Source organism: Egretta garzetta, unplaced genomic scaffold, assembly GCF_000687185.1.
Source record: "Egretta garzetta isolate BGI_Z169 unplaced genomic scaffold, ASM68718v1 scaffold56, whole genome shotgun sequence".
Taxonomy (NCBI): Eukaryota; Metazoa; Chordata; class Aves; order Pelecaniformes; family Ardeidae; genus Egretta; species Egretta garzetta.
Window position 1 is genome coordinate 6,549,006 of NW_009260182.1, and position 13,059 is coordinate 6,562,064.

The window sequence follows — 13,059 nt, forward strand, 5'->3', positions numbered from 1 at the left end:
TGAACCGGCAGAGCCCCGGCCACCACTCAACCCTCACAGCCACGGAGGTCACAGAGGCACCTGGAGAGCCTCACCTCCCCGCCAGACAGTGAGGCCTACTATGGTGAGACGGACAGCGATGCTGACAACGTGGCCCAGGAGAAGCACCGCCGGGCTCGCAAGAAAAGCCCGCGCTCCCCGCCTGACAGCATCAACAGCAAGGCGGATGCGCCTCAGGATGAGGTGTCCCTGTCCGAACAGAGCGGCTACGAGAGCATGCCGGAGGCTGCTGCGCAGGGGGGACCCGAGGTGGCCAGTGCCGTTGGGGTGGCCAAGAGGGAGATTGCCTGCCCACCTGGCGGCCGCACAGACACTCCATTCTCTGAGAGCGAGGGACAGTTGCGGCCACCGTCAACAGAGGAACGGGAGCCTTCTCCAGAGGCAATGCTCCTGCCCCATGCCACCAAGGCTATCCGAGCGGAACGCCATCTCATCCCCATGGTGGGGCCAGTGGAGCACCCAGTTGACGAAGACCTAACCACCACATATGCGGAGAAAGCCAAGCAGGCCAGTAAGTCCTCTGCACCCTGCCACTCACCCATGCCCTCTTCCTATGCTGGATCTCCTTCCAAAAGCCTCACTCCTGCAGATGTCAAGTGGGTTAGCTCCTTTAGTTTGGGAAGAAGCAGAGTCAAGTCAGACCTGCAGGGACTGGGGCTTCCTATCGCAGCTTTGGCACTGGGGTCTACCTCATCTGAGATGTCCCAAGAAACAGATGAGAGAAAGGGTCTGGGATCTGGGATTCACCCATAGAAGCTGCAGCAATACAACCAGCTGTGCTCTAGCACCTATATGTGCTGGAAACAGGGTGGAGGTCATTGGTTTCTTCAACACTTTGGGCTGAAGAAGACTTAATGGAAATGATGGTGTCAGGAAAGAAGTGGGGGTTAAAATTCCCAGGCCTGCCTTTCAGAGATCTCACAACAGCTCAGTTTGCTCCTTAGCTATCTGTGTATCCAAGCACAGGGTGCTTGTTCCGAGGGGCACCCAAGGAGCCCCCTGTTCAACTCAGCTCTCTGTGGGCACAGAGGCATGTAGTATTACACATGATTAAGGACTGCATAGAGATAATTTTCAGTCATCAGAGCCCTAAAAGAGTGTTGTCAGTAGCTCATTTATTTCTCTCACCCTGTCAAGCTCAGGGAGGGGCTTGTCTACACTGACTTTTGGAGGATGTTTCCTCTGTGGGCACTTAACTGCAGCAAGGGTGTCCATGTCTGGCAGCAGCTGGTGAGCTCTGGTAGAATTTGTCACTTTTTAGGTATCGGCAGTGGAGGGCTGCCAGCAAGGACAGGTGGGAGCTTGTAAATCAGCTGTTGGGACAGTTCCTTGTAGTGGGACCCCTACTAGTCAAGACCTCTCCACGTGGAATAAAATGCTGAAAAATGTACTGTAGTACATGGGTGATGGACCTGAAGTGATCTTAATTGTGAATACCTTTCCTGATTTCTGCTACACATGGAGTATGTCAAACCCAGACACAAAGGCAGAATAAGATGTTACCTGACTTCACAGCTGTGATCTATCTAATAATATTAAAAACAAGGTAATCAAAAACTTGTTTTCCTATAAGTACCTCAGTGTGCAGTGTGATTGACTAATTTACACTTCTCTGAGCCTAGAAATAAAGCAGGTTTTAAAAAAGTGACTTTTAGCTGGGCGACAGAATGGGAAACTAAGACACAGAAAAGTTACTAGACTGAAAGAGAACTAAAGCACATGGATTCTAACTTCTGATTCTCTTTTCTCCAGACCAGATAATATCACAAGGCAATTGTTAAGCCTCTCTTTTCTCTTTTCTTTGGGCTAAACATTCCTTTATCTATTCTGCCTAAGGGATCCCATAGAGGTAGCTTTCAAATCTAGGTTGCTTCCATCAGTCAGGGCACTGTCTTACTGCTGTGCTCTGTGTTGAGAGGACAGACTTGGGTCCCTTACATCCGGCCCTGCTAGACCGTACAACTGACCAGGTGCTGACTATTTCTTCCTACTCTTTAGCACTCACTTTCCTTAGGACAGCAAAGAAAGTAGCAATTTCAGCCTCCCTGAGGATGAAGCTATTTTTTCCCCCTTTGAATAACATACAAGCATGAGGTGAATGTTGAGAAAGGCATGTTCAGCTGCTCCCTGCCACCTGATATTCCTAGCAGTGGATGAGCAATAGCTTTACATCAAGACTTATTTCCATGGACAGCGTCAGTACAGAAGGCTCCCAGGAAAGCCATGTATTTAATGCAGAGCATTTCTGATGGCAAAATAATATCCCATGGCAGAAGGTGATGCAACTCTATTGCCAGCTAAAGGTAGGCTTCCCAGAAGCACTGCAGACTGAGATAATATTTTATTCTCTTATTACCCCTCCACTGCTCGCCCCCCTTCTGGATTATGTTTGGCCATGGATGTCCTTATGTAAGTTACTCTGCCATGGATGGCAACTCACACGGGCAGCTTGGCCTTTCATTGGGTTAGGAATTTTGGCAGTAAATGTGAAGGCAAAACTTTATGTCCTCATCATGCTGGAGCATAGCAGCCATTAAAACAAAAGTCATGATCAGCAGCCGGTTACTCTGTGAAGGAAGGAAGCAAGGAGGGAAGAGGGATGGGAGGTGTCCTCAAGATCATCAACGAAACTATAAAATGCTTCCCACATTTCCCCACCATCTTTCTTAGTCTCACCAGGACCAGTGATCAGTCTTTATGTTCTGATTGTTGCTGACTCATTTTCTCTTAATTTTCATCTGATTGACATTTCTCCAGTACATTCCATCAACTCCTGATAACTCCAGCTGCTTTCACTGCCTTTGCTAAGAGGATACAAATCACATGGCAATTGCCAGAGGTGACGCTGCTGTAACACCTGCTTTGCACTGCAGTAACACAGGAGAGAATGGAGCTCACTTATTTACACTAGGCAAGGATTTGACTCTGGGAGCAGAACACTGTGGTGGCAAGTACCAACAGTCCGAGACGAGGATTTGGCAGTGGGTGGGGTAGGGCAAAATAAGCACAGGGAGGTTTCAGAGCATTGCTGATGCAGACTAGTAGGGCAGTGTGGGGAGCCTCACATCATCCAAATGTGGGGAACTTGCCCTACAAGTCATAGGACTTCAGTGTTCATTGCTACCCAGTGGCTACTATGCACCCTGGTGTTTTACTCAGTGGGGCAAGAGAACAGCCAGCAAACAGGAACTCTGCTGTACTTCAAATGAACCACAGGAGAGCATTCATGCTTGTGAATAGCCAATATTTTGCCTAATGTGATGAAATAAAAATATAAATTTGTTTCCTTCCCCCTAAAACAGTAACTTGCTCTCTTTAAAGAAGTGGTTAATCCCCGCAGCAACTAGAACCTCAGTTCATCATCACTGTAAAGGGCCAAGCTACATCCCTCCCTGAGATGATTTCTGTGCTGCTTGGACAGTACAGAAGGCAAGGAAGAGATAACAAGACAGAAAACACAAATAAAAAAATCTGAATGGGTTTCAGGAGGTTAGTGGAAAGCAGGGGCTTGTGGCAGGGAGAATCAGACTATAGCTGCCAAAGGTAATTGCTAGTGAGGTTCTTTGGTTCCTCATAGCTCCTGCAGTGTCCTCCTCTGTTCACCACACCTTCAGAGGCTTGGGCTCCATCTGTAGCCAGGGCTGCTTCTCCTCAGCCACCTGTGCTCTCTAAGGTGCATTGTATTTTCACCCCCATTCTAAATCGTCTCCCAGGGACAATGAGCTCAGGCTTTCTCACAACTGGAAATACCAATTGCTAGCAGAAGACAGACCTACCAGGACAGCCGTCTAGTCCTAACTTGCTATCATACTGTAGGAATTTGTTTCAGTGCAGGAAGTGCTTCAAAATATCTCAATTTAAACTTATCCACTGGACTATTTTTAGTTCCTAGGACTCAAGAGCCTTTCCATGTATGGTAGGGGAAGGGAGGGAAAAATGGGTGGGGAAATTTCCTCCTCTGCTTTATATGGGCCTGGCTGCCTGTGCAGAGTCATCAAAGTTACTACATTCCATGTTAGAAAAGGAAATCCTTCTTGTTTAAAGCGGATGTACAGGAGCATCACTTGACGAGATAGGATGCTTATTTATAAGTGGCCTATTCATTGGAGGGTCATACAGATTACCTCTTCTAAGAATGACTGCAGTCACATTTCTCTGCAGAGAGGGTGAATACAGCAAGCCATCTACCAGCCTATTATTACAATTGGTATAGGCCACAGGAGCTGTGAACAAGATAAAGTACCTGAACAGCAGTTTGAACTTACTACACCACATTTCCTTCTTACTCTAATGATCACAGTTACGTGGTTGTTAGGCTAGCTTACTGGTTTTGCCATGCACTGCGGTCTAGAAGACCAAATGGTTTAGGATAGTAGTCCACTGTCCCCATCCTACCTGCTTTAAAGTGGAATAGAGAAGCATTTTGCTCAGACCAGAAGATTAAAATTAATTGCCTGAACTATGATGTTACAGGAAGTCTGTTCCTAGCAGTATGAAGCAACACTGGATAACCCTTGGCCCTTGCTACTTGGTGAGCAGCCAACCACAAGGAAAACAAGGACAACAGCCTCCATGGTTGAATCACAGATGGAAAGTCTGATCTCACTTTAGTAATCATTAAAATGGAAATTGCCTCTACTTGGGAAATCAATTTACATACACTGGTGTATGCGGTCTAGTTGTATGCCTTTGCTTAAGACTATCCCACTTAATAACTAACATTCAGTTTTGAATTCTCTGCAGCTTGGAAGGCATTTATTAAAGAAGACAACAGCGAGAAAAACGTTGTGCATCTGGAGCCTTCTTCCTCCAGTTTTAGGCTTGAGTATGGCATTTGAGCTTATGCCTTTGGTTTATATTCTTCTATTGACTATCGAAAGCACAGAGATTCTATTTTCAGGCTGATGTATTAACCATTTGGGCAGAAGACAGAGATTATAAGATAGTGTTGTCTGTCTTGGCTAGTATGGATTAATTTTTCCTTTTTTCTTGAGCCATCTCAGAAATTTGCACAAGTAATCGGCCATCTTCTTCAGGTATTCTTACTGGAGACTTCCAGTATCATGGTCTTGGGCAACACTCTTGTCCAGCATATCAACGCAGATGCTGTGGGTTGCAGCACTGGAAGTAAGGCTGATAGAGCTCTGATCTGCTTCACCTTTGTACCTCACTGCTGTGCTGCTGCCCCAGAGCCTGAGAAAGACATGGATTTAGCTGAATATGTATTAGCTCAAGATACATCTAGCTGCATATAATATTCTCTGGGAGGGGAAAGATCTTTAGTATTTTAAGGTGTTTGGAGGAAAGCTGTATGTGATCCATGAAATGAAAAGGTATATACTCTCTTCTGTCCTACTGTTTCCACTAGATGAGATATCGTTTTGAGCATCTTTTTTTAAACTATCGGTTACTCAGACATTGCTTCTCTGTGTTATTGTTGTCAGCGCAGGGACTCTGGTTCAGGGTCACGGTTCCTCAGACATGGTCAGAGGTCATTCATCATCCTGCTGCTGGTGAAACAGTGCAGCAGTTCTCTTCCGAGCTCACACTTCCATGATCCTTGCAAAGCCCCAGATAGTGATTTTTCAGAATATGCTGCCAGACACATTAAGTTAACATAGCCTGTCCTTGCAAATGCACTTCTGGAGTGACTTAGGATGTGTAACACTGATGGGGAACATGGGATTAAGCCAACATTTTGCCAATAATTCAGATTTCAAAGTGATTAGAGCAATAATCACAACTACAGACTGTCTTAGCCAAGTATTTTCTAGGTTCCCAGATTTTGAGAGCTGAGTTGAAAGAAATCGTAATGCAAACAGGCAATGGGAATCCCTCTTCCTGTCCAGTGTTGTTTCCTTCAGCTCTGAAAGTGATATGGGACTTGCTGACAAGGTTGGGACAAGTCTGCTCAGAGACAACACTGAAATGAGGCAAAGTGAAAATGATGGGGGAGGGAGAGGCATAAAAGGGTGAGACATAAATGGACTTTGACAAGGGGCAATTAAACAACAGAAACATTGCTCAACAGAAGTGAGAGAAAATTATAGGTAGGAAGGAGAAAACTGTCAACCTGAAAATAATAATTCTTCAGTTTCATCGTAGGAAGGAAGATCAGTTTGTTGTGAAATCTGTAAAGCTTCACTGTCATCAGTGTATCTACCGCTTATGTTAACCAAGAATCTAGCCCTTTGTATAAAAGAAATAGGAGCAGGAGCGGGGGCAAGTAGATTCAGCATATCTTGATACACTGACTATACTGAAAGGCCAAGGCTGAATCATATTCTCTGTAGAGGTGAAATGTAAGGAATTCGTGAAAATTGTATCAGAATGGCCCTCAGTCCTTGATAAATAACCCTGGAATAATGGGAAGGGTCTCAGGGAAAGACACCAAGAAATAGCACCCTTCTTATAGACACAGGCTCTGGGGATAAGAAAAAAAAATGTTTAGCTTCACTTAGGTGAATGAAGTAGTTCTTTTGAGCACACTTTGTGGAAAACAAAATGATCAGTAAAAACAATATGGACTAATAAAAACTAGAAAAAGAGATAGTCTTTGACCTGTTCGGTAAGATGAAACTTTGTGGCTAAAGAAATAAGGTGGATGCAGTATATGTTGGCTTCTGTAAGATACCTGATATGGTTCCACATGACTCCTCCAATGAGAGAGATATGGATGAGATAGGACTACTGTAAGGTGACTGCACAATTGGCTAAGAATAGAACAGAAAACATAACTATTAATGGCTCATGAGGTCAGATTAGCTAACTGACTAAGTTGGTAGTAGTGTTTCACTGGGCTTCTGAATCTAACAGGACTACCTCTATATTTTCACCCATGGAGCTTTAAACACTAACATATGTCAATCAAATGTCCTCTCCACCTCAATGTTATATGACTGGCGAGGAGACAGATTATTAAAAATCCCAACCCTCCTCCCTTCTGTCAGTGGATCTTGTCCTCTGGCTGCACCTAGGCAGAACTGGCAGTATGTGCTGTGGGGGACCCCACAGCCCCGAAACTGCTGCTGTTCAGAACTGGGACCTGGCTGGGACACCTTGCAGCTTTTCTCTGGTCTTTCTTCCCACAGAAACCCAGGTGTGTGGGGTACACGGGGGAGGGAGGTGGGTTACCTGGACCAAGGAGGTACACCAGTACTGTCTTCCTATCTGCTTTTTCAACTGCAAACTCCTGCTAGTGAAGCTTTTTGTATGTTTTTTGTTTCTCTGGAGTGGGTTGTACCTAGCAAGCAGTACCAGGAAATAGCAATAATACCACTTTTAATGGATGGCCTGAGATTCAGAGGAGATTGCTGTGTACTAATCAGCAATGACATAAGTTGTCTTGTGAAAGGCTGGATTTTTAAATGTAGTAGGACCTTGACTGGTTGCAGAAAAGGACTAAAATCAATTGGATAACAAGAATATATGGCAAGTGCTACAGGATTAATCGAGTCCACAGACTCAGATGGTGAGCATATGCTTGTCTGTATTACTAGAGAGTGGATGTTGGAAACATGAACTGAAGGACAAAGAGAAGATGAATCAGTGGTATCCTGCTGTCAGACATGAAGAAATTTTGTGAGCAGCAGAATTAACAGATCCTGGTGTCCTTTTAATTTATGTCTTGTATTTGATCTCTTATTCTCTCATGTCTAGTAAAATGCAAATTTGTCTGATGTCTCTCACATTCAGAATGAGAACTCATAATCTCTGCTGTGTGGGTTCTTCATTTTTGGTGCTTAATCAAAACTGTACTCAGGCTTCCTGCTTCCTATGGTGGGGTCTATCTACTCTGTCCAGCCACCTATTTTCATGTAAACTTGTAGGACCATTGTATGTTTGTGACTTCAGACTCTTTAAAATCAGCAAATAGTCTCAAAAGCTATGAGCATGAAACAGGCAAGATCAAAAGACATGCAGCATCACTAAACCTTTCTTAGGAAATCAGGCTAAAACTGCAAAAGACAGATTCACTAGTGCATTCAACGGGTGCTATCCTGGCAAAAGCAAGCTCTCCTCTGGCAGTCTTGTTGCAGAAGACTGTGTAGGGAATATCCAGGGCCTGAATGTGAGCTGTCAGCACAGGAAAGCTGGCCATGTGTGCTACCTTTTGCACTGAGGACACATTTCCATCCAGCTCAGGAGGAAAGGCAAACTCTCACTCAGCTGAGGGAGATTTTTTTTGAGTGAACAAGCTATTCAAGTCTCCAGCAGGATACCATGAGACTAATACATTGCAGCCCCACAAAGCAGTGTTTCCTCACCCTCTCTGCCTAGCAGAGCTTTTCAATAGCAGTGTGGGAGTTGCAGAATGGCTAAGGATGGTCAAAAATCTACAAAATAACTGGGCATGCTTTTTCCCATGGGCTGTCGATTCACCTGCAGAGAATCTTGATTTCTGTTTTACTAAAACCAGGAGATTGCAGTGAGGCAGTGTCTCACTGCAAGCTCTTAAAATCACTAGCCACTTAAGAAGAAATACTGGTTGACAAGTACTTGACTATATATTTAACTTCAGATACATGCTTAAGTGTTGCAGACTTGAGTAGGACTGAAGCATTTGCCTGTAGCATCCTGCATTGGAGCTGAAGCCATATCTATGTTTTATATTATGCACAGATTATGTGATGGAAGTGTGCAAATATCCAAGAATGAGAAACAAGTTTTCTGTCCCAAGAGTTTTACCACTTCTTTTAAGTAAAAGAATATATATTCCTCTGCTTTACTGTTTGCAATTCAAACATTGGTCGAAGCTTGAAAGGTTGAAGCTTTCAACAGGGAAATACTTAGAAGGCCAACATAACCTATCCAAATCTTATTTTGAAAGGAGTCCAGGTATGAAAAGCATGAGATGTCTATAGCCTCTAATGACTTAGTGAGATATTTGCAACGTTAGCCATGGAAAAATGACCTTGTCTAACATAAATAGATGGAAGAACAAAATTCGAGTTGATCCCATGTGAAAAAATAGTAGACAAGTAGCATTTCATCACAGAGGAACAGGCTCTTTATCTCTGAAATGAGCAGTGTGCTTATTTTCTATGGTAATGGCTTTTCTTGAATTTGGTCTTTGGTAATAAAATTTACCATTGCTTGTTTCCTAGTGAACATGAACAGTATCTGACATCAGGTAAGCCTACTTGTTCGGTAGTTTTCCTGAGCATACATTAAAATGCTTTCTTTTAATAGGGCCTGATCTTGAAAAGATTTATACTTTTTACACTTCTCTTTACTGTAATTAGTGATGTAATTTATTTCACTTCAGTGAAATTTACTTAAATGAAGTTAATGGAAAAATCTTTGTAGGCTTTGCTGTATAGAAATTTTTCCTTTTTGTGAATTATTCCAACATAATTTAGTGCTTTAAAAGTTAACAAAAATTTTTCTATAGAAATTATCCACCATACCAGCATTTAGGAGAGTTTTACTCTATTATCTATTCCATTTGAATGTTCTTAATAAATAGAGATTTTTTTCTGTACTGCAGAGCTGTATTTTAATTTCCAATTGCATATTGTATATATCAGATTCTACAAGGTTTTCTCACAGAGACTGTACCCCTATATGTGTAAATAGTCATCAAAGAAGAGACCGAACCACTTTCATTGCTCTTGCTGCAAGAGCCTCTGTGTGAGGCATGACAGGTCTCTCTTACAGCAACATTGCCTGTGGAAGTTGTCTTCCCTGGCATGCAGCAATGGTTTGTGGATTTCAGGAGGCATGGTCAGACCTTCACTCTTCCAGACTCACACTGGAGATGGTCTGCTCCAGTCTTGGGCTACAGTGTTCCTAAGGCGGGGAAATAACCACAAGGCAGTGTCCCTTGGCTGCAGCTCTGGGATTCTTTCACAGAACCTATTGCTTGTGTACGGAAAGAGGCAGTAAGACGAGGCCTAGCCAAAGTGTGAGGAGATGCTGAGCAGGCCACAACTGTGGAGATTTGTAGGCTCCCAGCACCTTCTGTCCCTTCCTCCCCGTCCACCCCAGTCCTCACTATCAGCATCTCGTCTTTCAACACCTCTCAGTCTCCAGCACAGGATCTCTGAATGGTGCTGCCAAAACACTACTCCTTGGCCTCCAAATGCTCCATCACCCTCCCTGGGCACAGCCACGCTCTTCAGTGGTGTAAGTAACAGCCTCTGCCATTTTAGTTCAACTAAACCACTTCACTATGGGCACCCAGGATCCTAATGCTCCTCAGTTAAACGTTCCTCAGTCCTGGTACACAACAGGACTCTATATCATGGACTGGTTCTCCTCAGACATGGAAGGAAATTGATATACACAAGAAAAGAAAGCCTCTCCTCTCTCTTTTCTTCCTTGTATTTACCTGGAGCTGGGTGCTCTCTGAGTGTTTCAGACAAGGGAAGTTGCTTTCCTCCTGGGTGGGTTTCTCTGCCTGTCCATGTTGGACATGAGCACTGTGTTAGTCTCATCTCTTTGAAGGGCTCTTTAGCACAGAAATGCTGGGCACTGAAGCATTGGGAAGACTAACCTGAAGCTTGCACCTTTCTATCCTGAAGTTTGCACCACAGAAACAGGGATAGTATAGAGTATACATTTTTTCTTATTTTAAAATAAAAAAGGAGTTTCTCCTCACAGGGAGTAGAGGGTGGGGGAAAGAAGGAGGGTGTTTAAGTGCCAGGTGACAATGTCCATCACACTGCTCAGTGATGAAGCTAAGAAGACAGAAATAGACAAAGTGACCTCATGGCTTGCGGCAGCAATGCCTACGAGACAAAAGAGAGGCTTTAAAAGGCTTGTGGAGCTGATAGCAAAGGGCTTGGACACCTCAGAGTTTTGGTTCTGCTCCAGCAGGGAACTGCTTTGCTTCTCTCTCATTGCCTCGCTCTCTGTTTATGGGGAGTTGTGAATTAAACGGGCTTTGTGACATGCCCAGCTCTCCAGGTCTGGACTCTGCCTTCTCAAGCTTGGATCAGCCTTATGCAGGTACAGATGTCTCCTCTCTTCTATTCTTTCTTTTATCTTTTCCTTTCCTTTCCTTTCCTTTCTTTTCTTTTTTTCTTTCCTCTTTTATCTCTCTTTTCCCATTTTCTCTTTTCTTTCTTTTCTTTTCTCTTCTCTTTTCTCTTCTTTTCTCTTTTTTCTTTTCTTTTCTTTTCTTTTCTTTTCTTTTCTTTTCTTTTCTTTTCTTTTCTTTTCTTTTCTTTTCTTTTCTTTCCTTTTCTTTCCTTTTCTTTCCTTTTCTTTCCTTTCGCTTTCTTTCCTTTTCTTTCCTTTTTCTCCTTTTCCTCTCATTTTTCTTCTTTCCTTCCCCTATTCTTTTGCCTATTCTGATTGCACTCTTCCTCATTACTTTCAGCAAGAAGGTACCTTCTCGGAATCTTTCCCTTTTTTCTTAAAATTTTGTGGGAGATTGTAGCTTGAATACCATGATCATTTTTCTGTTGGGAGGTTCAGTATAATTATTTATGTGCTTTAGCCTTTGATGAGAAGGGAAGTAGGAAGAGAAGAGGGAGGCAAGTAGCAGGTCCCGAGGGCCTTACTTGCCAGCTACCACAGGGCAGTTCAGAGTGACTGCCTAGGGAAGTTGTGCGTGGATGCTAATGCTGAGCCAGGACTGAGAGTTGGTGGAGGCATGGACAAGACTGTCTACTGTTATGTTTTCTCTGACAGTGTTTGCTAGCCCAAAGTTCAGCGCTTTCGTGGTACCCTGCTGCCAGAAGGGCTGCACAGACACTCACTTTGGATGGTGTAGCTCCCTAGCTGTTAGCTCCCAATGCCAGAAATCCTCCTGTGAGTCACTCTGGGCCCAGAGTTTACATATTCTGAACTTGACTAGGATTCTGTAGTGCTGCTCTTCCTCCTTGTAAATTTAGAAGCAAAATACGAGCCAGGTGAGGTGTAGTAGCTTGTAGCAAGGATGCTTGTAGCAAGAAAGAAATCTCTTTTATTTCCTCCATTGTGAACAACCCCCAGAGACAAACATGTGCAGCTTTCTAAGTGGAGTGGACAGGCCTTCAGGGACCGTAGCTCGTTTCCATCATGGATGGCAGGTCTCTGAGGGCAAGTCTATGACTTCCCTGAAGAGCAGTAAGTCCCCACAAAACCTGGGAAATACTTCAGTCTTGGTTCAGCAAGGTGGAGTCATTCTGTAAGGGAAGTTTTGCAGGGAGCCTTCCCTTTGATAGCACAAGTACAAATAGTGAGCCATTTTTTCAGCATTGATTTTGCTGTTTCCGGTTTTCTGGGTGCAAAGGGGAGGAATGAACTGTGCACCCTTGTGAGGTGATCTCAAACCACCGATGTCCCTTTGTTGAAATCCCAAAGTAGCAGCATGTGCAAACTTTGAGAAGAGCCTTTCCTTGTATTTATCTTAAGCTTCCTGGAAGGATGACTGCTCTGCAAATCAACACCTTGTTTTCGGCATGGGGAGAGAGAGGGAAGCTCTTTCTGCTGTGGTTACGCTGGTGCAGTATGGAATGATGACACCTGTCACGATTGTGCAGCCTAGCCAGATTTTGGGGGCCATCTGCAGCCCTCAGGAAAACTAGTATCCTTCCTAGCTAAGCTCCTTGTATCCAGCTGTAGGTAACTTTGCCACATTAGCAGATCCCCATTGAATGAATGCTCTGTGATAAAATGGTCAGAAGTGAGATCCTGAGAGGACTGAGCAGCTTCCATCCTCTCCTGAGCTAACACCATCCACCAGCACTGCCTGCAGCTCTCCTCTCTCCTCTCCTCTCCTCTCCTCTCCCCTCCCCTCCCCTCCTCCCCCACCCGGCAGGGCATAATTTTGTACCTCTTTCTGGAGAATGTCAGGTCCAGACAAGGTGCTACACAGTTTTTTGACAAATTATTAGATGCCAGCAGTGAATGGATGTTTCAGCTGTACTATCATGCTGGGAAAAAGACAATGGGATTAAGGAAAAGGATAAAATGAAAGAAATCAGTCTATGGCTTAGGTGTGTTCTTTTTATTCCTGTGCAAGGTCAGCGCTGATTTCTGTCACTTGAACTCTTGTTCAAGGTATGTCCATACCTTTTGTAGGGCAGC

General features: G+C 44.1%; 1 protein-coding gene across 1 annotated transcript in view; it reads left to right on the forward strand.

Annotated features, from left to right (window-relative positions):
- Window positions 1-13,059, forward strand: part of SYNPO2L (synaptopodin 2 like) — a 35,862-nt gene that overhangs the window by 19,871 nt on the left and 2,932 nt on the right. The window contains exon 4 of the mRNA XM_009642002.2: window positions 48-550. Within this exon, the coding sequence (XP_009640297.1) occupies window positions 48-550 (503 nt within the window). The remainder of the gene's footprint in view (window positions 1-47; window positions 551-13,059) is intronic.